The sequence below is a fragment of the Pseudophryne corroboree genome, chromosome 6 (assembly GCF_028390025.1).
Source record: "Pseudophryne corroboree isolate aPseCor3 chromosome 6, aPseCor3.hap2, whole genome shotgun sequence".
In the NCBI taxonomy this organism is placed as follows: domain Eukaryota; kingdom Metazoa; phylum Chordata; class Amphibia; order Anura; family Myobatrachidae; genus Pseudophryne; species Pseudophryne corroboree.
In genome coordinates, this window is record NC_086449.1 from 441,483,600 (window position 1) to 441,510,697 (window position 27,098).

Consider the following 27,098-nt stretch of genomic DNA (forward strand, 5'->3'; position numbering starts at 1 on the left):
CGGAAAATCGGCGGCATGAAGACTCTGTCTTCACCAAGGTAGCGCACAGCACTGCAGCTGTGCGCCATTGCTCCTCTCACACACTTCACACTCCGGTCACTGAGGGTGCAGGGCGCTGGGGGGGGCGCCCTGAGGCAGCAATAAAAACACCTTGGCTGGCTAAAATACCTCAATATATAGCCCCAGGGGCTATATATGAGGTAAATACCCCTGCCAGAATTCCATAAAAAACGGGAGAATAGGCCGCGAAAAAGGGGCGGAGCCTATCTCCTCAGCACACTGGCGCCATTTTCCCTCACAGCTCCGCTGGAAGGAAGCTCCCTAGCTCTCCCCTGCAGTCTACAAAGGGTTAATAAAGAGAGGGGGGGCACTAAATTTAGGCGCAGTATACATTATATATAAAAACAGCAGCTATAGGGGACATAACTCAGTTAGTCCCTGCATTATATAGCGCTCTGGTGTGTGCTGGCATACTCTCACTCTGTCCCCCCAAAGGGCTTTTGTGGGTCCTGTCCTCGTTTAGAGCATTCCCTGTGTGTCTGCGGTGTGTCGGTACGGCTGTGTCGACATGTTGAATGAGGAGGCTTATATGGTGACGGAACAGAGGCCGATATATGTGATGTCGCCCCCTGTGGGGCCGACACCAGAGTGGATGGATAGGTGAAAGGTATTAACCGACAGTGTCAACTCCTTACATAAAAGGGTGGATGACGTAACAGCTGTGGGACAGCCGGCTTCGCAGCCCGCGCCTGCCCAGGCGTCTCAAAGGCCATCAGGGTCTCAAAAACGCCCGCTCTCTCAGATGGCAGAAACAGATGTCGACACGGAGTCTGACTCCAGTGTTGACAAGGTGGAGACATATACACAATCCACTAGGAACATCCGTGACTTGATCCCGGCAATAAAAAATGTGTTATACATTTCTGACTTTAACCCAAGCAAAAAATGGGTTTTAGGTTTGGGGAGAAAAAACAGGCAGTGTTTTGTTCCCCCATCAGATGAATAAATGAAGTGTGTGAAAAGCGTGGGTTCCCCCGTTAAGAAACTGGTAATTTATAAAAAGTTACTGATGGCGTACCCTTTCCCGCCAGGAGGATAAGTTACGCTGGGAGATATCCCCTAGGGTGGATAAGGCGCTCACACGTTTTGTCAAAAAAGGTGGCACTGCCGTCTTAGGATACGGCCACTTTAATAGGTACCTGTTGATAAAAAACAGGAGGCTATCCTGAAGTCTGTATTTACACACTCAGGTACTGGACTGAGACCTGCAGATAGTGCTGCTGCAGCGTGGTCGGTGACCCTGTCAAACAGGGATACTAGTTGGCAAACATAAAAACATATTAAAGACGTCGTCTTATATATGGGGGATGCACAGAGGGATATTTTGCCGGCTGGCATCCAAAATAAATGTAATGTCCATTCTGTCAGGAGGGTATTAGAGACCTGTCACTGGACAGGTGATGCTGACTTAAAAAGCGCATAGAGAGCCTTATAAGGGTGAGGAATTATTTGGGGATGGTCTCTGGGACCTCGTATCCACAGCAACTGCTGGGAAGAAATAATTTTACCTCAGGTTTCCTCACAGACAAAGGTACACTCACAGGTGGATCCCTGTTTCTTTCAAGTAGTATTTCAGGGGTACAAGCTGGAATTCGAGATGTCTCCCCCCAGCCGTTTACTAAAATATGCCTTGCTGACAACTCCCTCAGGCAGGGAGGCTGTGCTAGAGGCAATTAATAAGCGGTATTCCCAGCAGGTAATACTCAAGGTGCCCCTACTTCAACAAGGACGGGGTTACTATTCCACACGGGTTGGGGTACCGAAACCGCATGGTTCGGTGTGACCCATTTTATATTTAAAATCCTTGAACACATACATAAAAAAATTCAAGTTCAAGATGGAATCGCTCAGGGCGGTTATTGCAAGCCTGGACGAGGGGGATTACATGGTATCCCGGGACATCGAGGATGCTTACCTGCATGTCCCCATTTACCATCCTCGCCAGGAGTACCTCAGATTTGTGGTACAGGATTACCATTACCAAGTCCAGACACTGCCGTTTGGACTGTACATGGCACCGAGGGTGTTTTATCAAGGTAATGGCCGAAATGATGATACTCCTTCGAAAAAAGGGAGTTGTAATTATCCCGTACTTGGACAATCTCGTTATAAGGGCGAGGTCCAAGGAGCAGTTGGTAGTCGGGGTAGCACTATTTTGGAAAGTGCTACAACAGCATGGTTGGATTCTAAATAGTCCAAAGTCACAGCTGGTTACTATGACACGTCTACTGTTCCTGGGGATGGTTCTGGACATAAACCAGAAATAGTGTTTCTCCCGGAGGAGAAAGCCAAGGAGTTTTCATCTCTAGTCAGAGACCTCCTGAAGCCAAAATAGGTAGCGGTGCATCATTGCACGCGAGTCCTGGGAAAAATGGTAGCTTCCTACTAAGCAATCCCATTAGGCAGGTTCCATACAAGAACTTTTCAGAGGGACCTGTTGGACAAGTGGTCCGGATCGCATCTTCCGATGCATAGGCTGATAATCCTGTCTCCAAGGACCAGGGTATCTCTACTGTGGTGGCTGCAGAGTGCCCATCTTCAAGAGGGCCGCAGGTTCGGCATACAGGACTAGGTCCTAGTGACCATGGATTCCAGCCTTTGAGGCTGGGGGGCAGTCACACAGGGAAGAAACTTCCAGGGACTTTGGTCAAGTCAGGTTATTTCCCTACACATATATATTCTGGACCTGAGGGCCATTTACAATGCCCTGAGGCCGGCAAGGCCTCTGCTTCAAAACCAGCCGGTACTGATCCAATCAGACAACATCACGGCAGTCGCCCATGTAAACCAACAGGGCGGCACAAGAAGCAGGATGGCGATGGCAGAAGCCACAAGGATTCTCTGATAGGCGAAAATCATGTGTTAGCACTGTCAGCAGTGTTCATTCCCGGAGTGGACAACTGGGAAGCAGATCTTCTCAACAGACACGACCTCCACCCGGGAGAATGGGGACTTCCTCCAGAAGTCTTCCAATAGGATTGTACACCATTGGGAAAGGCCACAGGTGGACATGATGGCGTCCCGCCTCAACAAAAAGCTATAAAAGATATTGCACCAGGTCAAGGGACCCTCAGGCGATAGCTATGGACGCTCTGGTAACACCGTGGGTGTACCAGTCGGTTTATGTGTTCTCCCCTCTGCCTCTCATACCAAAGGTACTGAGAATAATAAGAAGGCGAGGAGTAAGAACGATACTCGTGGATGGCCAAGAAGAGCTTGGTACCCTGAACTTCAAGAATTTATATCAGAGGACCCATGGCCTCTGCCACTCAGACAGGACCTGCGGCAGCAGGGGCCCTGTCTGTTCCAAGACTTACCGCGGCTGCGTTTGACGGCATGGCGGTTGAACGCCGGATCCTGAAGGAAAAGGGCATTCCGGAGGAAGTCATTCCTACGCTTACTAAAGCCAGGAAAGAGGTTACAGCAACTCATTATCACCGCATATGGCGAAAATATGTTGCATGGTGTGAGGCCGAAAGGGCCCCAACAGAGGAATTTCAACTAGGTCGATTTCTGCATTTCCTGCAAGCAGGAGTGACTATGGGCCTTAAATTGGGTTCCATTAAGGTACATATCTCGGCTCTGTCGATTTTCTTAAAGTCACATTGGTTAGAGCCACTAAAAACCGTGGATCTGAAATATCTCACGTGGAAGGTGGTCATGTTATTGGCCTTGGCTTCGGCCAGGCAAGTATCAGAATTGGCGGCTTTATCATGTAAAAGCCCTTATCTGATTTTCCATATGGATAGGGCAGAATTGAGGACTCGTCCCCAGTTCTCCCTAAGGTGGTGTCAGCGTTTCACCTGAACCAGCCTATGGTGGTGCCTACGGCTACTAGGGACTTGGAGGACTCCAAGTTGTTAGACGTGGTCAGGGCCCTGAAAATGTTTCCAGAACGGCTGGAGTCAGAAAATCTGACTCGCTGTTTATCCTATATGCACCCAACAAGCTGGGTGCTCCTGCTTCTACGCAGACTATTGCTCGTTGGATTTGTAGTACAATTCAGCTTGCACATTCTGTGGCAGGCCTGCCACAGCCAAAAATCTGTCAATGCCCATTCCACAAGGAAGGTGGGCTCATCTTGGGCGGCTGCCCGAGGGGTCTCGGCTTTACAACTTTGCCGAGCTGCTACTTGGTCAGGGGCAAACACGTTTGCAAAATTATATAAATTTGATACCCTGGCTGAGGAGGACCTGGAGTTCTCTCATTCGGTGTTGCAGAGTCATCCGCACTCTCCCGCCCGTTTGGGAGCTTTGGTATAATCCCCATGGTCCTTACAGAGTTCCCAGCATCCACTAGGACGTCAGAGAAAATAAGAATTTACTCACCGGTAATTCTATTTCTCGTAGTCCGTAGTGGATGCTGGGCGCCCATCCCAAGTGCGGTTTATCTGCAATACTTGTATATAGTTATTGTTAACTAAATCGGGTTATTGTTGAGCCATCTGTTGAGAGGCTCTATTGTTTCATACTGTTAACTGTGTTTCATATCACGAGTTGTACGGTGTGATTGGTGTGGCTGGTATGAGTCTTACCCGGGATTCAAAATCCTTCCTTATTGTGTACGCTCGTCCGGGCACAGTACCTAACTGAGGCTTGGAGGAGGGTCATGGTGGGAGGAGCCAGTGCACACCAGGTAGTCCAAGATCTTTCTAGAGTGCCCAGCCTCCTTCGGAGCCCGCTATTCCCCATGGTCCTTACGGAGTTCCCAGCATCCACTACGGACTACGAGAAATAGAATTACCGGTGAGTAAATTCTTATTTTTTTTTATAGTGGCATTGTACAGAGTACTCCAATAGGATCCACAAAAGGTATGCTGCCTAATTCCAGCTTAACAGGAAGAGGAATATCAAGTACTCCCAGCTCAAAACATGTATCAGGCTTGCCCACGCCACTCAGTCGTAGAACATCTGGAATTACAACGCCTAGAACTATCCCAAGGTCAATTTCGTCTCTACGACCTACATCTGTTTTGCAAGCATCTATAAAATCTACTACGAAACCTCTTGTTCGGTAAAATTCTACTACTTTTTGTTACTTAACTATGACCTCTCTTACTCTTTCTTTATCTTACAACTATGCAAGTTTATTGTCACATCTATTTTCTTTCCTTCGTGGGAAACTTAATAACAATGGGGTTAGTGAGGGCTAAAGGCATCAGCACTTAATAAACTAAATTTTAGCAGTATAAAAGCTCCTCCCCTCCAACCCCTCCTCAGTTTTCATTAAGTGCTGAAAGGAGTAAGTCAGCACGGAGTAGATGTATATAGATAGAGATAGACAAGATATAGATAGATATATATAATTTCTTTTATGTCGTAGGGGATACTGGGAATCCATTTTAGTACCATGATGTATAGACTGGTCCACTAGGAGCCATGGGCACTTTAAGAATTTGATAGTGTGTGCTGGTTCCTCCCTCTATGCCCCTCCTACCAGACTCAGTCTAGAAACTGTGCCCAAGGAGAAGGACATACTTTGAGAGAAGGATAGATAGAGATAGTGGTGAGATTCCGAACCAGCACACACAAACAGAGGAAAGCTATGCCAACCCAAACTTTAAACGGGAACAGCAACAGCTGAACCAACAATACTTAACCAAGTAACAGTGCAGGAAGAACAAAGCACTGGGCGGGCACCCAGTATCCTCTACGGACTACAACAAAAGGATTTACCGGTAGGTAAATAAAATCCTATTTTCTCTTACGTCCTAGAGAATACTGGGGATCCATTTAGTACCATAGGGAAGTACCAAAGCTCCCAAACCGGGTGGGAGAGTGCTGAGGCTCCTGCAGAACTGACCAAACTGAAGGCCAAAGTATCGAACTTGTAGAACTTGGCAAACGTGTTCGAACCTGACCAATTAGCTGATCGGCAGAGACACCCCGGGCAGCCGCTCAGGAAGAACCCACCGACCTAGTAGAGTGGGCCTGTACAGATTTTGGAACCGGCAAACCTGCCGTGGAATAAGCATGCTGGATAGTGAGCCTGATCCAGCGAGCAATTGTCTACTTTGAAGCAGGACACCCAATTTTATTGGGATCATATAGAACGAATAGCAAGTCGGATTTCCTGTGACAAGCTGTCCTTTTTACGTATACTTTCAAAGCCCTCACAACATCCAAAGACTTTGAAGTAGCGGAAGTGTCAGTGATAACCGGAACCACAATAGATTGGTTGATGTGAAACGCTGACACCACTTTCGGAAGAAATTGCTGACGAGTTCTGAGTTCAGCTCTGTCCTCATGGAAAATTTTAATTGTCTCTTGTGAGACAAAGCCCCCAGCTCCGACACACATCTTGCTGACGCCAAGGCCAACAGTGTGACGGTCTTCCACCTCCTGTAATGGTTCAAACCAGTCCGATTGGAGGAATTGCAGCACCAAATTAAGATCCCAAGGTGCCGTGGGAAGCACAAAGGGAGGTTGGATGCGCAGAACACCTTTCAAAAACATCTGGACCTCAGGGAGAGAAGCCAATTGTTTCTGGGGGAAAAAATGGACAAGGCCGAAATCTGGACTTTTATGGAGCCCAGACGTAGGCCCACATCCACACCTGCCTGCAGAAAAAGCAGGAAACGTCCCAGGTGTAATTGCACCGCAGAATAAGTTATGCTCTCACACCAGGAGACGTATTTCTTCCAAATACGGTGGTAATTCCATGTACCCAGGAATGTAATATCATGTCTCAGACTTCTGAATCTGATCCACAATGGCTGGCTTCCATTAAGGGAATGATATCTCAGATTTCTACTAGGTAGCCCATACTGAGACTGAAACTCAGGTTTTAAGGAAGTCTGTGGAAGTTTGGTCGGGTTCTGTTCCCTTTACTTCTAAATCCCCTAGCATATACCCAAACGTGCACTTGCCCAGTTTATGCAAGCCGAAACGACTACAGACTCTGACACGGCAGACGGTGATGGGGATGTGCTGAGGAGGCGGCATCCCTTGCAAAGGGGGTGCAGCTCTTGATTTGAGGCCATTAGTGATGTGTTACACATTACTGACACACCACCTGAGCAGGTTGAGGATGCATACGTCACCGACAATAAGAGCCTCGCTAACCTTCCTTGCGTCTAAAGAATTAAACACATTATTTGAAAAGTCCTGAGAAGCCCCGTAGAAAAAAATTCCAGATCCCAAAAAGGGTTCGGGTTGCTTTTCCCTTCCCTGAGGAGGATAGGAAAACGTGGGAAAACCCAGCCATAGTTGACGCATCTGTCTCCAGACTGTCTAAAATGGTGGTTTTACCTGTCCCTGGATCTACCGCGTTAAAAGAACCGGCTGATCGTAAGATTGACACTACGCTCAAATCCATTACGCTGCTTCAGGAGTGGCGTTAAGGCCCACTATTGCCTGTGCATGGTTTTCTAAAGCCATAGTAAAGTGGTCAGGCACATTACTAGAGGACTTAGATACGATGGATAGAAGTGACATTGAACTGTTTTTACGTAAAATACAGGATTCTGTGGGTTTCATAGTGGAGTCCATGAAGGACCTGGGTACTCTGAATGCAAGGATACCTTCCATGGCGGTCTCCGCACGCAGGGGATTCTGGCTACACCAATGGTCAGCGGAATCCAGGAGAAGTGTGGAGAACCTACCCTTCATAGGTCAGGCTCTATTTGGGGAAGCATTTGATGCGTGGATTTCCATGGCAACCGCGGGTAAGTCGACCTTTCTTCTCTCAGCTGCTCCTACTACGAAGAAACCCTTTTCTTCATCAACATCAGTCCTTTTGGACCGCAAAGACGAAAAAAGTCCAAACCTCCTACCACCTTCTTTAGAGGTGTTCGGGCAAAATCCAAGAAGCCTGCATCTGCAGGTTCCCAGGACCAGAAGCCTGCTTCTGGTTCCTCAAAATTCTCAGCATGATAGTGGACCACACAGCCTGGAGAACGTGCTGGTCTGGAATCCATTCTTCCAATAAACATTCTGGAAATGAGAGCCGTATACAACGGTCTTCTCCAAGCGGCACATCTTCTGCAAAATCGGGCCATTCAAGTACAGTCGGACAATGTGCCGACGGTGGCCTACATAAACCGACAGGGAGGAATGAAGAGCAGAGCTGCTATGTCAGAGGTAACATGAATCCTCTGAGCAGAAAAGCGCGCAGTGGCGCTGTCAGCAATCTTCCTTCCAGGAGTGGACAACTGGGAAGCAGACTTCCTCAGCAGGCACGATCTCCATCCAGGAGAATGGGGCCTCCATCCGGAGGTGTTCACAGAGGTGACCAGTCTTTGGGGCATGCCTCAAATAGACATGATGGCCTCACGTCTCAACAAGAAAATTCATAGGTACTGTTCCATGTCGAGAGACCCACAAGCAGTGGCGGTGGATGCCCTGGTAACACCGTGGGTGTTCAAGTCGGTGTACGTGTTCACTTCACTTCCTCTCATTCCAAGAATTCTAAAACTCATAAAGGGATCAAGGGTTCAGGCAATTCTCATTGCTCCGGACTGGCCAAGGAGAGCTTGGTACGCGGATCTTCTGGACTTACTGCTGGAAGATCCGAGGCCTCTTCCTCTTCGCAAGGATCTTCTGCAACAGGGGCCGTTCGCTTATCAAGACTTACCGTGGCTGCGTTTGACGGCATGGAGATTGAATGCCAGATCTTAGCCCTTAAGGGTGTTCCAAGCAAGGTTATTCATACCCTGATATAGGCTAGGAAAGGAGTAACGTCTAAACATTATCATGTCAAGTCTCTCATGTGGAAGGCTGTCACATTGTTGGCCTTAGCTTCTGCTCGACGTGTGTCAGAATTGGGGGCTTTGTCCTGTAAAAGCCCCTACTTAATCTTCCATGAAGATAGAGCTGAGCTCAGGACGCGTCAGCAGTTCCTTCCAAAGGTTGTTTCGGCTCATATCAACCAACCTATTGTGCCAGTAGCTACAGACTGTTCGATTACATCAAAGTCCTTGGATGTTGTGAGGGCTTTGAAGATCTATGTGAAGAAGACTGCTCATCACAGAAAATCGGACTCTGTTTGTCCTTTTTATGTTCCCCAGAAAATTGGGTGTTCTGCTTCTAAGCAGACGATTTCTCGCTGGATCAGGTTCACTATTCAGCATGCATATTCTACGGCAGGATTGCCGTGTCCAAAATCTGTTAAGGCCCACTCTACTCGTAAGCTGGGTTCTTCCTGGGCGGCTGCGCAAGCGGGGGGGTGTCTCTGCTTTACATCTTTGCCGAGCGGCTACTTGGTTAGGGTCGAACACGTTTGCTAAGTTCTAAAAGTTCGATACTTTGGCCTCTGACCAAACTTTAGGTCCTCAATCAGTTATGCAGGAGCTTCCGCGCTCTCCCTCCCGTTCTGGGTGCTTTGGTACATCCCCATGGTACTAATGTGGACCCCAGCATCCTCTAGGACAGAGATGGCTAACCTTGACACTCCAGCTGTTGTTGAACTACACATCCCAGCATGCCCTGCATCAGTTTTAGCAAGGCCAAATAGCAAAACTGTAGCAGGGCATGCTAGGATGTGTAGTTCAACAGCTGGAGTGTCAAGGTTAGCCATCACTGCTCTAGGACGTAAGAGAAAATAGTATTTTAATTACCTACCGTTAAATTATTTTCTCGTAGTCTGTAGAAGATGCTGGGCCGCCCGCCCAGCGCGTCGTTATCCAGCAGTGGTCACTTGGTTCAGTACTGCTTTGTTCTTGGTTACGTACTGCGTTGTTACTTGGTTTAGTAATGTTATTCCGCTTTTGCTGAGTTTTCAAGCTAGTTAGCTTGGTTTGCCTTGTTTGTGTGAGCTGGTGTGAATCTAGCCACTATCTGTGTAAAATCCTTCTCTCTAAGTTGTCCGTTTCCTCAGCACAGTTTCTAGACTGGGTCTGGTAGGAGGGGCATAGAGGGAGGAGCCAGTCCACAGTATTAAACTCTTAAAGTGCCAGTGGCTCCTAGTGGACCCGTCTATACCCCATGGTACTAATGTGGACCCCAGCATTCTCTACGGACCATGAGAAAATGATTTACCGGTAGGTAATTAAAATCCTATTATCCTTTATCACAGAGGGAAGCTGTTTTGGGAGGAACATGTAAAAGAGCCCCAGGAGAAAATGGGAAAAGGACAGCCAATTTCAACTGGTAGTTTATAAATTGATCTGCCCCAAAGCCAATCCGTAATGTAACGGAACGTTGCCGCCCTAGATCCCTAGACTACCCTCTTCTCTCAGCAATTGTAATCTGGAATATGGTACATGTGACTTCTTGCTAGCACAAATAAATTTGGAAAAAACCTTATTAACTTGTAAAATAAGATTATACTTACCGGTAAATCTATTTCTCGTAGTCCGTAGAGGATGCTGGGACTCCGTAAGGACCATGGGGGAATAGACGGGCTCCGCAGGAGATAGGGCACTTTAAGAAAGCTTTGGACTCTGGGTGTGCACTGGCTCCTCCCTCTCTGCCCCTCCTCCAGACCTCAGTTAGTGAAACTGTGCCCAGAGGAGATGGACAGTGCGAGGAAGGATTTTTGTAAATCTAAGGGCGAGATTCATACCAGCCACACCAATCACACCGTATAACTTGTGATAAACTTACCCAGTTAACAGTATGAACAACAACATAGCCACGGTACCACCGAAAAACTATAACATAACCCTTATGTAAGCAATAACTATATACAAGTCATGCAGAAGAAGTCCGCACTTGGGACGGGCGCCCAGCATCCTCTACGGACTACGAGAAATAGATTTACCGGTAAGTAAAATCTTTTCTCTAACGTCCTAAGTGGATGCTGGGGACTCCGTCAGGACCATGGGGTTTAGCGGCTCCGCAGGAGACAGGGCACAATAATAAAAGCTTTAGGATCAGGTGGTGTGCACTGGCTCCTCCCCCTATGACCCTCCTCCAAGCCTCAGTTAGATCTTTGTGCCCGGCTGAGAAGGGTGCAATCTAGGTGGCTCTCCTGAGCTGCTTAGAATAAAAGTTTGTTAGGTTTTTTATTTTCAGTGAGTCCTGCTGGCAACAGGCTCACTGCTACGAGGGACTTAGGGGAGAGAAGTAAACTCACCTGCGTGCAGGATGGATTTGCTTCTTAGGCTACTGGACACAATTAGCTCCAGAGGGAGTCGGAACACAGGTCTCACCCTGGGGTTCGTCCCGGAGCCGTGCCGCCGACCCCCCTTGCAGATGCCGAAGTTGAAGAGGTCCAGAAACAGGCGGCAGAAGACTTTCAGTCTTCATAAGGTAGCGCACAGCACTGCAGCTGTGCGCCATTGTTGTCAGCACACTTCATACCAGCGGTCACTGAGGGTGCAGGGCGCTGGGGGGGGGGCGCCCTGGGCAGCAATGTATTATACCTTTTTTATGGCTAAAATACATCACATATAGCCCTTGAGGCTATATGGATGTATTTAACCCCTGCCAGATCTCACAAACTCCAGGAGAAGAGCCCGCCGTTTTAGGGGGCGGGGCCTATTCTCCTCAGCACACGGCGCCATTTTCCTGCTCAGCTCTGCTGTGAGGAAGGCTCCCAGGCTCTCCCCTGCACTGCACTACAGAAACAGGGTTAAAACAGAGAGGGGGGGCACTTATTTGGCGATATGATTACATATGTGAAAATGCTATAAGGGAAAACACTTGTATAAGGGGTTGTCCCTGTATAATTATAGCGTTTTTGGTGTGTGCTGGCAAACTCTCCCTCTGTCTCCCCAAAGGGCTAGTGGGGTCCTGTCCTCTATCAGAGCATTCCCTGTGTGTGTGCTGTGTGTCGGTACGTGTGTGTCGACATGTAGGAGGACGATGTTGGTGAGGAGGCGGAGCAAATTGCCTGTATTGGTGATGTCACTCTCTAGGGAGTCGACACCGGAATGGATGGCTTATTTAGGAATTACGTGATAATGTCAACACGATGCAAGGTCGGTTGACGACATGAGACGGCCGGCAAACAAATTAGTACCTGTCCAGGCGTCTCAGACACCGTCAGGGGCTTGTAAAAACGCCCATTTACCTCAGTTGGTCGACACAGACACGGACACTGACTTCAGTGTCGACGGTGAAGAAACAAACGTATTTTCCTTTAGGGCCACACGTTACATGTTAAGGGCAATGAAGGAGGTGTTACATATTTCTGATACTACAAGTACCACAAATAAGGGTATTATGTAGGGTGGGAATAATCTACTTGTAGTTTTTCCTGAATCAGATATATTAAAGTGTGTGATGATACGTGGGTTTCCTCCGATAGAAAATTATTGGAGGTATACCCTTTCCCGCCAGAAGTGAGGGCGAGTTGGGAAACACACCTTAGGGTGGATAAGGCGCTCACACGCTTATAAAAACAAGTGGCGTTACCGTCTCCAGATACGGCCGCCCTCAAAGAGCCAGCTGATAGGAAGCTGAAAAATATCCTAAAAAGTATATACACACATACTGGTGTTATACTACGACCAGCAATCGCCTCAGCCTGGATGTGCAGCGCTGGGGGGGCTTGGTCGGATTTCCTGACTGAAAATATTGATACCCTTGACAGGAACAATATTTTATTGACTATAGAGCATTTTAAGGATGCATTTCTATATATGCGAGATGCGCAGAGGGATATTTGCATTCTGGCATCAAGAGTAGATGTGATGTCCATATCTGCCAGACGATGTTTATAGACACGACAGTGGTCAGGTGATGCAGATTCCAGACAGCACATGGAAGTATTGCCGTATAAAGGGGCGGTCCATCGGACCTGGTGGCCATGGCAACAGCTGGAAAATCCACTTTTGTTACCCCAAGTAACACATCTCAGCAGAAAAGGACACAGTCTTTTCAGTCTCAGTCCTTTCGTACCCATAAAGGCAGGCGGGCAAAAGGCCAGTCATATCTGCCCAGGGTTAGAGGAAAGGGAAGAAGACTGCAGCAGGCAGCCCATTCCCAGGAACAGAAGTCCTCCACAGCTTCTGCCAAGTCCGCAGCATGACGCTGGGGCCATACAAGCGGACTCAGGTGCGGTGGGGGGTCATCTCAAGAGTTTCAGCACGCAGTGGGCTCACTCGCAAGTGGACTCCTGGATCCTACACGTAGTATCTTAGGTGTACATTGGAAATTCGAGACGTCTTCCCCTCACAAGTTCCTGAAGTCTGCTTTACCAACGTCTCCCTCCGACAGGGAGGCAGTATTGGAAAAAAATTCACAGGCTGTATTCCCAGCAGGTGATAATCAAAGTACCCCTCCTACAACAAGGGAAGGGGTATTATTCCACACTATATTGTGGTACTGAAGCCAAACGGCTCGGTGAGATCTAAAAGATTTGAACAATTACATACAAGGGTTCAAATCAAGATGGAGTCACTCAGAGCAGTGATAGCGAACCAGGACGATATGGTGTCACTGGATATCAGGGACGCTTACCTACATGTCCAAATTTTGCCCTTCTCACCAAGGGTATCTCAGGTTCGTGGTACAGAACTGTCACTATCAGTTCAGACGCTGCCGTTTGGATTGTCCACGGCACCCCGGGTCTTTACCATGGTAATGGCCGAAATGATGATTCTTCCTAAAAGAAATATGGACGCTTTCCTGATAAGGGCAAGGTCCAGAGAACAGTTGGCGGTCGGAGTAGCACTATCTCAAGTAGTTCTACGACAGCACGAGTGGATTCTAAATATTCCAAAATCGCAGCTTTTTCCGACGACACGTCTAATGTTCCTAGGAATGATTCTGGACACAGTCCAGAAAAGGATGTTTTCTCCCGGAGAAGAAGACCAGGGAGTTATCCGAGCTAGTCAGGAACCTCCTAAAACCAGGAAAAGTATCAGTGCATCATTGCACAAGGGTCCTGTGAAAAATGGTGGTTTCTTACAAAGTGATCCCATTCGGTAGATTTCACGCAAGAACCTTTCAGTGGAATCTGCTGGGAAAATGGTCCGGATCGCATCTTCAGATGCATCAGCGGACAACCCTGTCTCCAAGGACAAGGGTGTTTTCTTCTGCGGTGGCTGCAGAGTGCTCATCTATGAAAGGGCCGCAGATTCGACATTCAGGACTGGGTCCTGGTGACCACGGATGCCAGCCTGAGTGGCTGGGGAGCAGTCACACAAGGAAAAAATTTCCAGGGAGTGTGATCAAGTCTGGAGACTTCTCTCCACATAAATATACTGGAGCTAAGGGCAATTTATAAGGCTCTAAGCTTAGCAAGACCTCTGCTTCAAGGTCAGCCGGTATTGATCCAGTGGGACAACATCACGGCAGTCGCCCACGTAAACAGACAGGGCGGCACATGAAGCAGGAGGGAAATGGCAGAAACTGCAAGGATTCTTCGCTGGGCGAAAAATCATGTGATAACACTCTCAGCAGTGTTAATTCCGGGAGTGGAAAACTGGGAAGCAAACTTCCTCAGCAGGCATAACCTCCACCCGGGAGAGTGGGGACTTCAGCGGGAAGTCTTCCACATGATTGTAAACCGTTGGGAAAAACCAAAGGTGGACATGATGGCGTCCCGCCTGAACAAAAAACTAGACAAATATTGCGCCAGGTCAAGGGACCCTCAGGCAATAGCGGTGGACGCTCTGGTAACACTGTGGGTGTACCAGTCAGGGTATGTGTTCCCTCCTATGCATCTCATACCAAAAGTACTGAGAATCATAAGAAGGAGATGAGTAAGAACGATACTCGTGGTTCCGGATGGGTCAAGAAGGACTTGGTACCCGGAACTTCAAGAGATGCTCACGGAAGAACCGTGGCCTCTACCTTTAAGAAAGGACCTGCTCCAGCAGGGGCCTTGTCTGTTCCAAGACTTACTGCGGCTGCGTTTGACGGCATGGCAGTTGAACGCCGGATCCTGAAAGGGCATTCCAGATGAAGTCATCCCTACCCTGGTCGAAGCCAGGAAGGATGTAACCGCAAAACATTTTCACCGCATTTGGCGAAAATATGTTGCGTGGTGTGAGGCCAAGAAGGTCCCTACAGAGGAATTCCAACTGGGTCGTTTCCTACATTTCCTGAAAACAGGACTGTCTATGGGCCTAAAATTAGGGTCCATTAAGGTTCAAATTTCGACCCTGTCAAATTTCTTCCAGAAAGAACTGGCTTCAGTGCCTGAAGTTCAGACGTTTGTAAAAGGGGTACTGCATATACAGCCTCCTTTTGTGCCCCCAGTGGCACCTTGGGATCTCAATGTTGTTTTGAGTTTCCTAAAGTCACATTGGTGATCCACTCACCACTGTGGAATTAAAATATTTCACATGGAAGGTGAAGATTCTATTAGCCCTGGCTTCAGCCAGGCGTGTGTCAGAATGGGCGGCTTTATCATATAAAAGCCCTTACTTAATTTTTCATTCTGACAGGGCAGAATTGAGGACTCGTCCTCAATTTCTCCTTAAGGTGTTTTCTGTTTTTCACATGAACCAACCTATTGTGGTACCTGCGGCTACTAGGGACTTGGAGGACTCCAAGTTACTTGACGTTGTCAGGGCCCTGAAAATATATGTTTCCAGGACGACTGGAGTCAGAAAATCTGACTCGCTGTTTAGCCTGTATGCACCCTACAAGATGGGTGTTCCTGCTTCTAAGCAGACGATTGCTCGCTGGATTTGTAGTACAATTCAGCTTGCACATTCTGTGGCAGGCTTGCCACAGCCAAAATCAGTAAAAGCCCATTCCACAAGGAAGTGGGCTCATCTTGGGCGGCTGCCCGAGGGGTCTCGGCTTTACAACTTTGCCGAGCTGCTACTTGGTCAGGGGCACACCCTGACTGAGGAGGACCTGGAGTTCTCTCATTCGGTGCTGCAGAGTCATCCGCACTCTCCCGCCCGTTTGGGAGCTTTGGTATAATCCCCATGGTCCTGACGGAGTCCCCAGCATCCACTTAGGACGTTAGAGAAAATAAGAATTTACTTACCGATAATTCTATTTCTCGTAGTCCGTAGTGGATGCTGGGCGCCCATCCCAAGTGCGGATTGTCTGCAATACTTGTACATAGTTATTGTTACAAAAATCGGGTTATTCTTGTTGTGAGCCATCTTTTCAGAGGCTCCTTCGTTGTTATCATACTGTTAACTGGGTTCAGATCACAGGTTGTACGGTGTGATTGGTGTGGCTGGTATGAGTCTTACCCGGGATTCAATATCCTTCCTTATTATGCACGCTCGTCCGGGCACAGTATCCTAACTGAGGCTTGGAGGAGGGTCATAGGGGGAGGAGCCAGTGCACACCACCTGATCCTAAAGCTTTTATTATTGTGCCCTGTCTCCTGCGGAGCCGCTAAACCCCATGGTCCTGACGGAGTCCCCAGCATCCACTACGGACTACGAGAAATAGAATTATCGGTAAGTAAATTCTTATTATTTTCTCTAACGTCCTTGAGGATGCTGGGACTCCGTAAGGACCATGGGGATTATACCAAAGCTCCCAAACGGGCGGGAGAGTGCGGATGACTCTGCAGCACCGATTGAGCAAACAGGAGGTCCTCCTCAGCCAGGGTATCAAACTTATAGAACTTTTGCAAAAGTGTTTATCCCCGACCAAGTAGCTGCTCGGCACAACTGTAATGCCGAGACCCCTCGGGCAGCCGCCCAAGAAGAGCCCACTTTCCTAGTGGAGTGGGCCTTAACCGATTTCGGCAACGGCAATCCTGCCGTAGAATGTGCCTGCTGAATCGTGTTACAGATCCAGCGAGCAATAGTCTGCTTTGAAGCAGGAGCGCCAACCTTGTTGGCCGCATACAGAATGAACAAAGCTTCTGTCTTCCTGATTCTAGTCGTTCTGGTCACATAAATCTTCAAAGCCCTGACTACATCCAGGGACTCAGAATCCTCCAAGTCCCGTGTAGCCACAGGCACGACAATAGGTTGGTTCACATGAAAAGATGAGACCACTTTTGGCAGAAAGTGAGGGCGAGTCCTCAACTCTGCCCTATCCACGTGAAAAACCAAGTATGGGCTTTTATGTGATAAAGCCGCCAATTCGGAAACACGTCTTGCCGAAGCTAACGCCAACAACATGACCACTTTCCACGTGAGGTATTTCAACTCCACAGTTTTAAGTGGTTCGAACCAAGGTGACTTGAGGAAACGGAACACCACGTTAAGATCCCAAGGCGCCACCGGAGGCATAAAAGGAGGCTGAATATGTACTTCAGGAATAGAGGCCAATTCTCTTTGAAAGAAAATGGATAAGGCCGAAATCTGGACCTTTATGGACCCTAATTTTAGGCCCAAAGTCACTCCTGTTTGAAGGAAGTGGAGTAGACTGCCCAAATGGAACTCCTCCGTAGGAGCAGCTCTGGCCTCACACCAAGCAACATATTTCCGCCATATACGGTGATAATGTTTTAACGTCACATCTTTCCTAGCCCTGATCAGGGTAGGAATGACTTCCTCCGGAATCCCTTTTTCCGCTAGGATACGGCGTTCAACCGCCATGCTGTCAAACGCAGCCGCGGTAAGTCTTGGAACAGACAGGGCCCCTGCCGCAGCAGGTCCTGCCTTAGAGGAAGAGGCCACGGATCCCCTGCGAACAACTCTTGCAGCTCCGGATACCAAGTCCTCCGTGGCCAATCCGGAACAATGAGTATTGTTCTGACCCTGCTTCTTCGTATTATTCTCAACACCTTGGGTATGAGAGGAAGATGAGGAAACACATAGACCGATCTGAACACCCAAGGTGTCACCAGATCGTCTACCGCTACCGCCTGAGGGTCCCTTGACCTGGCGCAATACCACTTTAGCTTTTTGTTGAGACGGGATGCCATCATGTCGATTTGAGGCAGTCCCCAACGATCCGTGCGAAGACTTCTTGATGAAGTCCCCACTCTCACGGATGCAGGTCGTGCCTGCTGAGGAAGTCCGCCTCCCAGTTGTCCACCCCCGGGATGAACAACGCTGACAGCGCGCTTACATGGCCTTCCGCCCAGCGTAGAATCCTGGTCGCTTCTGCCATGGCCATTCTCCTTGTTCCGCCTTGGCGGTTTATATGAGCCACTGCCGTGACATTGTCTGTCTGAATCAGAACCGGTTTTATCCGAAGCAATTCCTCCGCTTGACGCAGGGCGTTGTATATGGCCCTCAACTCCAGGACGATGTGGAGACAAGACTCTAGGCTTGACCAGAGACCTTGGAAATTTCTTCCCAGTGTCACTGCTCCCCAGCCTCTGAGGCTTGCGTCCGTGGTCACCAGGACCCAGTCCTGAATGCCGAACCTGCGACCTTCTAGTAGGTGAGCACTGTTCAGCCACCACAGGAGAGATACCCTGGTCCTGGTCCTGGGAGACAGTGTGATCCTTTGATGCATTTGTAAATGGGACCCGGACCACTTGTCCAAGAGGTCCCATTGAAAAGTCCTCGCATGGAACCTGCCGAAAGGGATGGCCTCGTAGGAAGCCACCATCTTTCCCAGGGCCCGCGTGCAATGATGCACTGAAACCTTTTTTGGTTTTAATAGGTTCCTGACCATGGCTATGAGTTCCTGAACCTTTTTGATCGGAAGAAAAAACCTTTTTCTGGTCTGTGTCTAGAATCGGGCCCAAAAATGTCAGACGCATTGTAGGGACTAGCTGGGACTTCGGTATATTGCGAATCCAGCCGTGTATCTGCAACGTCTTCATGGACAGAGACACGCTGTCCAGCAACCTTTCCAGAGATCTTGCCTTTATGAGGAGATCGTCCAAGTATGAGATAATTGTGACCCCCTGCCTGCGCAGGAGCACCCTCATTTCCGTCATTACCTTGGTGAAAATTCTCGGGTCTGTGGAAAGCCCAAACGGCAGCGCCTGAAATTGGTAGTGACAGTCCTGCACTGCAAATCTCAGGAACGCCTGATGCGGGGGGAATATCGGAACATGAAGGTAAGCATCCTTTATGTCCAGGGACACCATCCATCCCCCCCCCCCCCCCCCCCCCTCCAGGCTGGCGAAGACTGCCCTGAGTGATTCCATTTTGAACTTGAACCTCTTCAAGTACCGGTTCAGAGATTTCAGGTTTAAAATGGGTCTGACCGAACCGGTTTCGGGACCGCAAACAGGGTTGAGTAATATCCCTCTACTTGCTGGAGATGAGGAACTGTGACAATCACCTGTTGAATATACAATTTTTGGATTGCTGCCAACACTAGCTCCCTCTCTGACGGGGAAGCCGGCAGAGCCGATTTGAAAAATCGTCGAGGAGGCAAGTCTTCGAATTCCAGCCTGTATCCCTGAGAAACAATCTCTAATGCCCAGAGATCCACCTGCGAGTGAACCCAGACGTGGCTGAAAAATCGGAGACGAGCCCCCACCAGATCTGCCTCCCCTCGGAAAGCCCCAGCGTCATGCGGTGGACTTTGCAGACGCAGGGTAGGACTTCTGCTCTTGGGAACTAGCTGTGTGCAGCTTTTTTCCCCTGCCTTTCCCTCTGGCAACAAAGGATGATCCACGTACCTTCTTGTTTTTATTGGAACGAAAGGACTGCATTTGATAATGAGGTGCCTTTTTTGTATGTTGCGGGGGGACGTAAGGTAAGAAATTTGACTTACCAGCCGTAGAGACAAGATCCGAGAGGCCGTCTCCAAACAACTCCACCCCTTTGTAAGGCAAGGACTCCATATGCCGCTTTGAATCGGCATCTCCCGTCCACTGTCTGGTCCACAAGAGCCGCCTAGCAGAAATAGACATAGCATTTATTCTGGAGCTTAATAAACAAATGTCTCTCTGAGCATCCCTCATATACAAGGCAGCATCTCTGATATGCTCTATGGTCATTTGAATGGCGTCCCTATCTAAGGTGTCAATTTCCGTAGATAAGGAATCTTCCCATGCTACAACCGCACTACAAACCCAGGCCGACGCCATAGCCGGTCGAGCAATAGTACCGGAATGATTGTAAATGTGCTTTAAGGTAATTTCCTGCCTGCGATCAGCAGGTTCCTTGAGGGAAGCCGTATCCTGAGAAGGCAGTGCCACCTTTTTGGACAAACGTGTCAGCGCCTTGTCAACTTTTGACGCAGATTCCCAGCGTATCCTATCAGTTTGTGGAAAAGGATACGCCATGAGAATCCTTTTGGGAACTTGTGGTCTCCTATCCGGAGATTCCCAAGCCTTTTCGCACAAGTCACTTAATTCAAATGAGGATGGAAAAGTGACTTCAGGCTTTTTCCTTATCTAAATGTGTACCCTCGTGTCAGGAACAGGGGGTTCCTCAGTAATATGCAAAACCTCTTTAATGGCCATAATCATGTACCGTATACCCTTAGCCACCTTTGGCTGTAATTTTGCATCTTCATAGTCGACACTAGAGTCAGTATCTGTGTCGGTATCTGTCATCGATCTGGGATATGGTGCGCTTCTGAGACCCCGAAGGACCTGGCGCCCCAGAGACAGGCATGGACTGGCTACCTGACTGATCCCTAGCTTCTGCCTTGTCTAGTCTTTTATGCAATAGATTGACATTTGCATTCAAGACATTCAGCATATCCACCCATTCCGGTGTCGGCGTTGCCGACGGCGACCTGACATTCAAGCACTCCCCCTCCACATTAAGCGAGCCTTCCTCGTCGAACATGTCGACACACGCGTACCGACACACTTCACACACACACTTCTCACACACACTTCTCACACACACACACACACACACACACACACACACACACACGGAACCCCTTTCCTGAAGACAGTATCCCTGTCAAGGCCCTTTGGAGAGACAGAGAGAGAGTATGCCAGCACACACCCCAGCGCAATAACCCTGGAGACCAACACCAATTGTTTTTCCCCAGCAGCGCTGTATGATATGTAAACCGCCAATTATGTGCCCCCCCCCCCCTCTCTTTTAAGCACCCTTTCACCGTGTGTAAGCAGGGGAGAGTCCGGGGAGCTTCCTCTCAACAGTGCTGTGGAGAGAAAATGGCGCTGGTGAGTGCTGAGGGAGAAGCCCCCTCGGCGGCGGGCTTCTGTCCCGCTCAAACTTAGTAAAATATGGCGTGGGCTCTTTTATATACATGTACAGAGCCCACCTGTACATGTATATAGTCTATTTGCCATGCAGAGGTTTATATTGCTGCCCAGGGCGCCCCCCCCTCTGCGCCCTGCACCCTTACAGTGACCGGAGTGTGTGAGGTGTATGGGAGCAATGACGCACAGCTGCAGTGCTGTGCGTTACCTCAGTGAAGCTGAAGGCTTCTGCCGCCTGACGACTTCTGTCTTCTGTACTTCTAGCTCTGTGAGGAGAACGGCGGCGCGGCTCCGGGGGTGGACGCCCAGTAAGAACCTGCGTTCACCCCCTCTGGAGCGAATGGTGTCCAGTAGCCGAGGAAGCAGAGCCTATCTTTGACAAGAACGTCTGCTTCTCTCTCCTCAGTCCCTCGATGCAGGGAGCCTGTTGCCAGCAGTGCTCCCTGTGAAAAAGTAGTAAAAGGTAGAAAGAAAAAATCCAAACAAAAATGCTTCTAGGCAGAGAAGTCTGGAGAGCTCTCTGCAGTGCACCCATCTGCTCTGGGCACAGTGTAAAACTGAGGTCTGGTGGAGGGGCATAGAGGGAGGAGCCAGTGTACACCCAGAGTCCAAAGCTTTCTTAAAGTGCCCTATCTCCTGCGGAGTCCGTCTATTCCCCCATGGTCCTTACGGAGTCTCAGCATCCTCAAGGACGTTGGAGAAATTATCTTTCTCTAACGTCCTAGTGGATGCTGGGGACTCCGTAAGGACCATGGGGAATAGACGGGCTCCGCAGGAGACTGGGCACTCTAAAGAAAGATTTAGTACTACCTGGTGTGCACTGGCTCCTCCCTCTATGCCCCTCCTCCAGACCTCAGTTAGAATCTGTGCCCGGCCAGAGCTGGGTGCTTTTAGTGAGCTCTCCTGAGCTTGCTAATAATAAAGTATTTTAGTTAGTTTTTTTTTATTTTCAGAGAGCTTCTGCTGGCAACAGACTCTCTGCTACGTGGGACTGAGGGGAGAGAAGCAAACCTACTAACTGCGGCTAGGTTGCGCTTCTTAGGCTACTGGACACCATTAGCTCCAGAGGGTTCGAACACAGGATCTTAACCTTGGTCGTCCGTTCCCGGAGCCGCGCCGCCGTCCCCCTCGCAGAGCCAGAAGTCAGAAGCCGGCAGAAGCAAGAAGACCTCGAAATCGGCGGCAGAAGACTCCTGTCTTCACATGAGGTAGCGCACAGCACTGCAGCTGTGCGCCATTGCGCCCACACTACCCACACACTCCGGTCACTGTAGGGTGCAGGGCGCAGGGGGGGGCGCCCTGGGCAGCAATTAGGATACCTCTTGGCAAAAAGACACACACATACAGCTGGGCACTGTATATATGTACGAGCCCCCGCCATTTTATTACACAGACCCGGGACAGAAGCCCGCCGCTGAGGGGGCGGGGCCTTCTTCCTCAGCACTAACTAGCGCCATTTTCTCTTCACAGCTCCGCTGAGAGGAAGCTCCCCAGGCTCTCCCCTGCAGTATCAAGGTAGAAAAAGGGTAAAAAGAGAGGGGGGGCACATAAATTTAGGCGCAAATTATCATAAACAGCAGCTACTGGGTAAACACTAAGTTACTGTGTAATCCCTGGGTTATATAGCGCTGAGGTGTGTGCTGGCATACTCTCTCTCTGTCTCCCCAAAAGGCCTTGTGGGGTCCTGTCCTCAATTAGAGCATTCCCTGTGTGCGTGCGGTGTGTCGGTACGTTTGTGTGGACATGTTTGACGAGGACGGTTACGTGGAGGCAGAACAAGTGCAAGTGACTGTGGTGTCGCCGCCGACACCTGATTGGATATGTGGAAGGTGTTAAATGATAACGTAAGCTCCTTGCATAAAAGGTTGGATAATCAGTCAGGGTCTCAACCCGTGTCTGATTCTACAGCTCAGAGGCCGTCAGGGTCTCAAAAGCGCCCACTATCCCAGTTGGTTGACACAGATGTCGACACGGATTCTGACTCCAATGACGATGAGGCAAAGTTGCAGCCTAAAATGACTAAAGCCATCCGATACATGATTATAGCAATGAAGGATGTATTGCACATATCGGAGGAAAACCCTGTCCCTGACAAGAGGGTTTATATGTTTGGGGAGAAAAAGCAAGAAGTGACTTTTCCCCCTTCACATGAATTAAATGAGTTATGTGAAAAAGCGTGGGATTCCCCTGATAGGAAAGTACTGATTTCCAAAAGATTACTTATGGCGTATCCTTTCCTTCCAACGGATAGGTTACGCTGGGAATCCTCCCCTAGGGTAGACAAAGCGTTGACGCGCTTATCTAAGAAGGTGGCCCTGCCGTCACAGGATACGGCCGCCCTAAAGGATCCTGCGGATAGGAAGCAGGAAGGTATCCTGAAGTCTGTTTATACACATTCTGGTACTCTTCTGAGGCCAGCAATTGCTGCGGCCTGGATGTGTAGTGCTGTAGCAGCATGGACGGATACTCTGTCTGAGGAGTTAGATACCCTGGACAGGGAGACTATTTTACTGACCCTAGGACATATCAAAGACGCTGTCCTATATATGCGGGATGCCCAGAGGGACATTTGCCTGCTGGGCTCTAGAATAAACGTAATGTCGATTTCTGCCAGAAGGTTCTTATGGACTCTGCAATGGACAGGTGATGCCGACTCTAAAAAAAACACATGGAGGTGTTGCCTTATAAGGGTGAGGAATTGTTTGGCGACGGTCTCTCGGACCTAGTTTCCACGGATACGGCTGGGAAGTCAAATTTCTTGCCATATATTCCCTCACAGCCAAAGAAAGCACCGTATTACCAAATGCAGTCCTTTCGTTCACAGAAAAGCAAGAAAGTCAGAGGTGCATCCTTTCTTGCCAGAGGCAGGGGTAGAGGAAAAAAGCTGCACCATGCAGCTAGTTCCCAGGAACAAAAGTCCTCCCCGGTTTCCACTAAATCCACCGCATGACGCTTGGGCTCCACAGGCGGAGCCAGGAGCGGTGGGGGCGCGTCTCCGAAATTTCAGCCACCAGTGGGTTCGCTCACGGGTGGATCCTTGGGCTATACAAATTGTGTGTCAAGGATACAAGCTGGAATTCGAGGTGACGCCCCCTCACCGTTACCTAAAATCGGCCTTGCCAGCTTCCCCCAGGGAAAGGGAGGTAGTGTTGGCAGCAATTCACAAGCTATATCTCCAGCAGGTGGTAGTGAAGGTTCCCCTCCTTCAACAGGGAGGGGGTTACTATTCCACCATGTTTGTGGTACCGAAACCGGACGGTTCGGTCAGACCCATTTTGAATTTAAAATCCCTGAATATTTATCTGAAGAAATTCAAGTTCAAGATGGAGTCGCTCAGGGCGGTCATTGCAAGCCTAGAGGAAGGGGATTTTATGGTGTCTCTGGACATCAAGGATGCGTACTTACATTTCTCTGACGTCCTAGTGGATGCTGGGAACTCCGTAAGGACCATGGGGAATAGCGGCTCCGCAGGAGACTGGGCACAAAAGTAAAGCTTTAGGACTACCTGGTGTGCACTGGCTCCTCCCCCTATGACCCTCCTCCAAGCCTCAGTTAGATTTTTGTGCCCGGCCGAGAAGGGTGCACACTAGGGGCTCTCCTGAGCTTCTTAGTGAAAGTTTAGTTTTAGGTTTTTTATTTTCAGTGAGACCTGCTGGCAACAGGCTCACTGCATCGAGGGACTAAGGGGAGAAGAAGCGAACTCACCTGCGTGCAGAGTGGATTGGGCTTCTTAGGCTACTGGACACCATTAGCTCCAGAGGGACCGAACACAGGCCCAGCCTCGGAGTCCGGTCCCAGAGCCGCGCCGCCGGCCCCCTTACAGAGCCAGAAGCAAGAAGAGGTCCGGAAAATCGGCGGCAGAAGACATCCTGTCTTCACCAAGGTAGCGCACAGCACTGCAGCTGTGCGCCATTGCTCCTCAGCACACTTCACACTTCGGTCACTGAGGGTGCAGGGCGCTAGGGGGGGGCGCCCTGAGCAGCAATAAAAACACCTTGGCTGGCGAAAATACATCACATATAGCCCCCAGGGCTATATGGATGAATTTTAACCCCTGCCAGATTCCACAGAAAAACGGGAGAAAAGGCCGCAGAGAAGGGGGCGGAGCCTATCTCCTCAGCACACTGGCGCCATTTTCTCTCACAGCTCCGTTGGAGGGAAGCTCCCTGGCTCTCCCCTGCAGTTACTACACTACAGAAAGGGGTTAAAAAAGAGAGGGGGGCACTAATTAGGCGCAGTATAACAATACAGCAGCTATAAGGGGAAAAACACTTATATAAGGTTATCCCTGTATATATTTAGCGCTCTGGTGTGTGCTGGCATACTCTCCCTCTGTCTCCCCAAAGGGCTAGTGGGGTCCTGTCCTCTATCAGAGCATTCCCTGTGTGTGTGCTGTGTGTCGGTACGTTGTGTCGACATGTATGAGGAGGAAAATGATGTGGAGGCGGAGAAATTGCCTGTAACAGAGATGTCACCCCCTAGGGAGTAGACACCTGAGTGGATGAGCTTATGGAAGGAATATGTGACAGTGTCAGCTCTTTACAAAAGATTGATGACGTGAGACAGCCGGCGACTCAGCCTGTGCCTGTCCAGGGGTCTCAAAAGCCATCAGGGGCTCTAAAACGCCCGTTACCGCAGATGGCAGATACAGACGCCGACACGGATACTGACTCCAGTGTCGACGATTAAGAGACGAATGTGACTTCCAGTAGGGCCACACGTTACATGATTGAGGCTATGGAAAATGTTTTTACACATTTCTGATAATACCAGTACCACTAAAAAGGGTATTATGTTGGGTGAGAAAAAACTGCCTGTAGTTTTTCCTGCATCTGAGGAATTAAATGAAGTGTGTGATGATGCGTGGGTTTCCCCCGATAAAAACTGTTAATTCCTAAAAAGTTAGAGGATAGGGCACGTTGGGAAACACCCCCTATGGTGAATAAAGCGCTCACACGCTTGTCTAAACAGGTGGCACTACCGTCCCCGGCTACGGCCGCCCTTAAGGAACCTGCTGACAGAAAGCAGTAAAATGTATATACACTCACACGGGTGTGATACTGCGACCAGCAATCGCCTCAGCCTGGATGTGCAGTGCTGGGGTGGCTTGGTCGGATTCCCTGACTGACAATATTGATACCCTAGATAGGGACAGTATATTACTGACTATAGAGCATTTAAAAGATGCATTTCTATATATGCGTGATGCACAGAGGGATATTTGCCGACTGGCATCAAGAGTAAGTGCGCTGTCCATTTCTGCCAGAAGAGGGTTATGGACAAGACAGTGGTCAGGTGATGCTGATTCCAAAAGGCATATGGAAGTATCGCCTTATAAAAGGGAGGAGTTATTTGGGGTAGGTCTAACAGACCTGGTGGCCACGGCAACGGCTGGGAAATCCACATTTTTACCCCAGGTAGCCTCTCAACATAAGAAGACGCCGTATTATCAGGTGCAGTCCTTTGGGCCCCATAAGGGCAAGCGGGCAAAAGGCTCCTCATTTCTGCCCCGTGGCAGAGGGAGAGGAAAAAGGCTGCAGCAAACAGCCAGTTCCCAGGAACAGAAGCCCTCTCCCGTTTTCTGCCAAGTCCTCAGCATGACGCTGGGGCTTTACAAGCGGACTCAGGCACGGTGGGGGCCCGTCTCAAAAATTTCAGCGTGCAGTGGGCTCACTCACAGGTGGACCCCTGGATCCTTCAGGTGGTATCTCAGGGGTACAAATTGGAATTCGAGACGTCTCCCCTTCGCCGTTTCCTAAAGTCTGCTTTACCGACGTCTCCCTCCGACAGGGATGCGGTATGGGAAGCCATTCACAAGCTGTATTCCCAGCAGGTGATAATCAAGGTACCCCTCCTACAACAGGGAAAGGGGTATTATTCCACGCTGTTTGTGGTACCGAAGCCGGACGGCTCGGTGAGACCTAATTTAAATCTGAAATCCTTGAACACTTACATACAAAGGTTCAAATTCAAGATGGAGTCACTCAGAGCGGTGATTGCAAACCTGGAAGAAGGGGATTATATGGTGTCTCTGGACATCAAGGATGCTTATCTCCATGTCCCAATTTACCCTTCTCACCAAGGGTACCTCAGGTTTGTGGTACAGAACTGTCACTATCAGTTTCAGACGCTGCCGTTTGGTTTGTCCACGGCACCCCGGGTCTTTACCAAAGTAATGGCCG

General features: G+C 49.3%; 1 protein-coding gene across 3 annotated transcripts in view; it reads left to right on the forward strand.

The window, feature by feature from the left end:
- Positions 1-27,098, forward strand: part of GTSE1 (G2 and S-phase expressed 1) — a 212,625-nt gene that overhangs the window by 152,188 nt on the left and 33,339 nt on the right. For all 3 annotated transcript variants that reach the window (XM_063927107.1, XM_063927105.1, XM_063927106.1), the window contains one exon: positions 4,834-5,073. In XM_063927107.1, the coding sequence (XP_063783177.1) occupies positions 4,834-5,073 (240 nt within the window). The remainder of the gene's footprint in view (positions 1-4,833; positions 5,074-27,098) is intronic.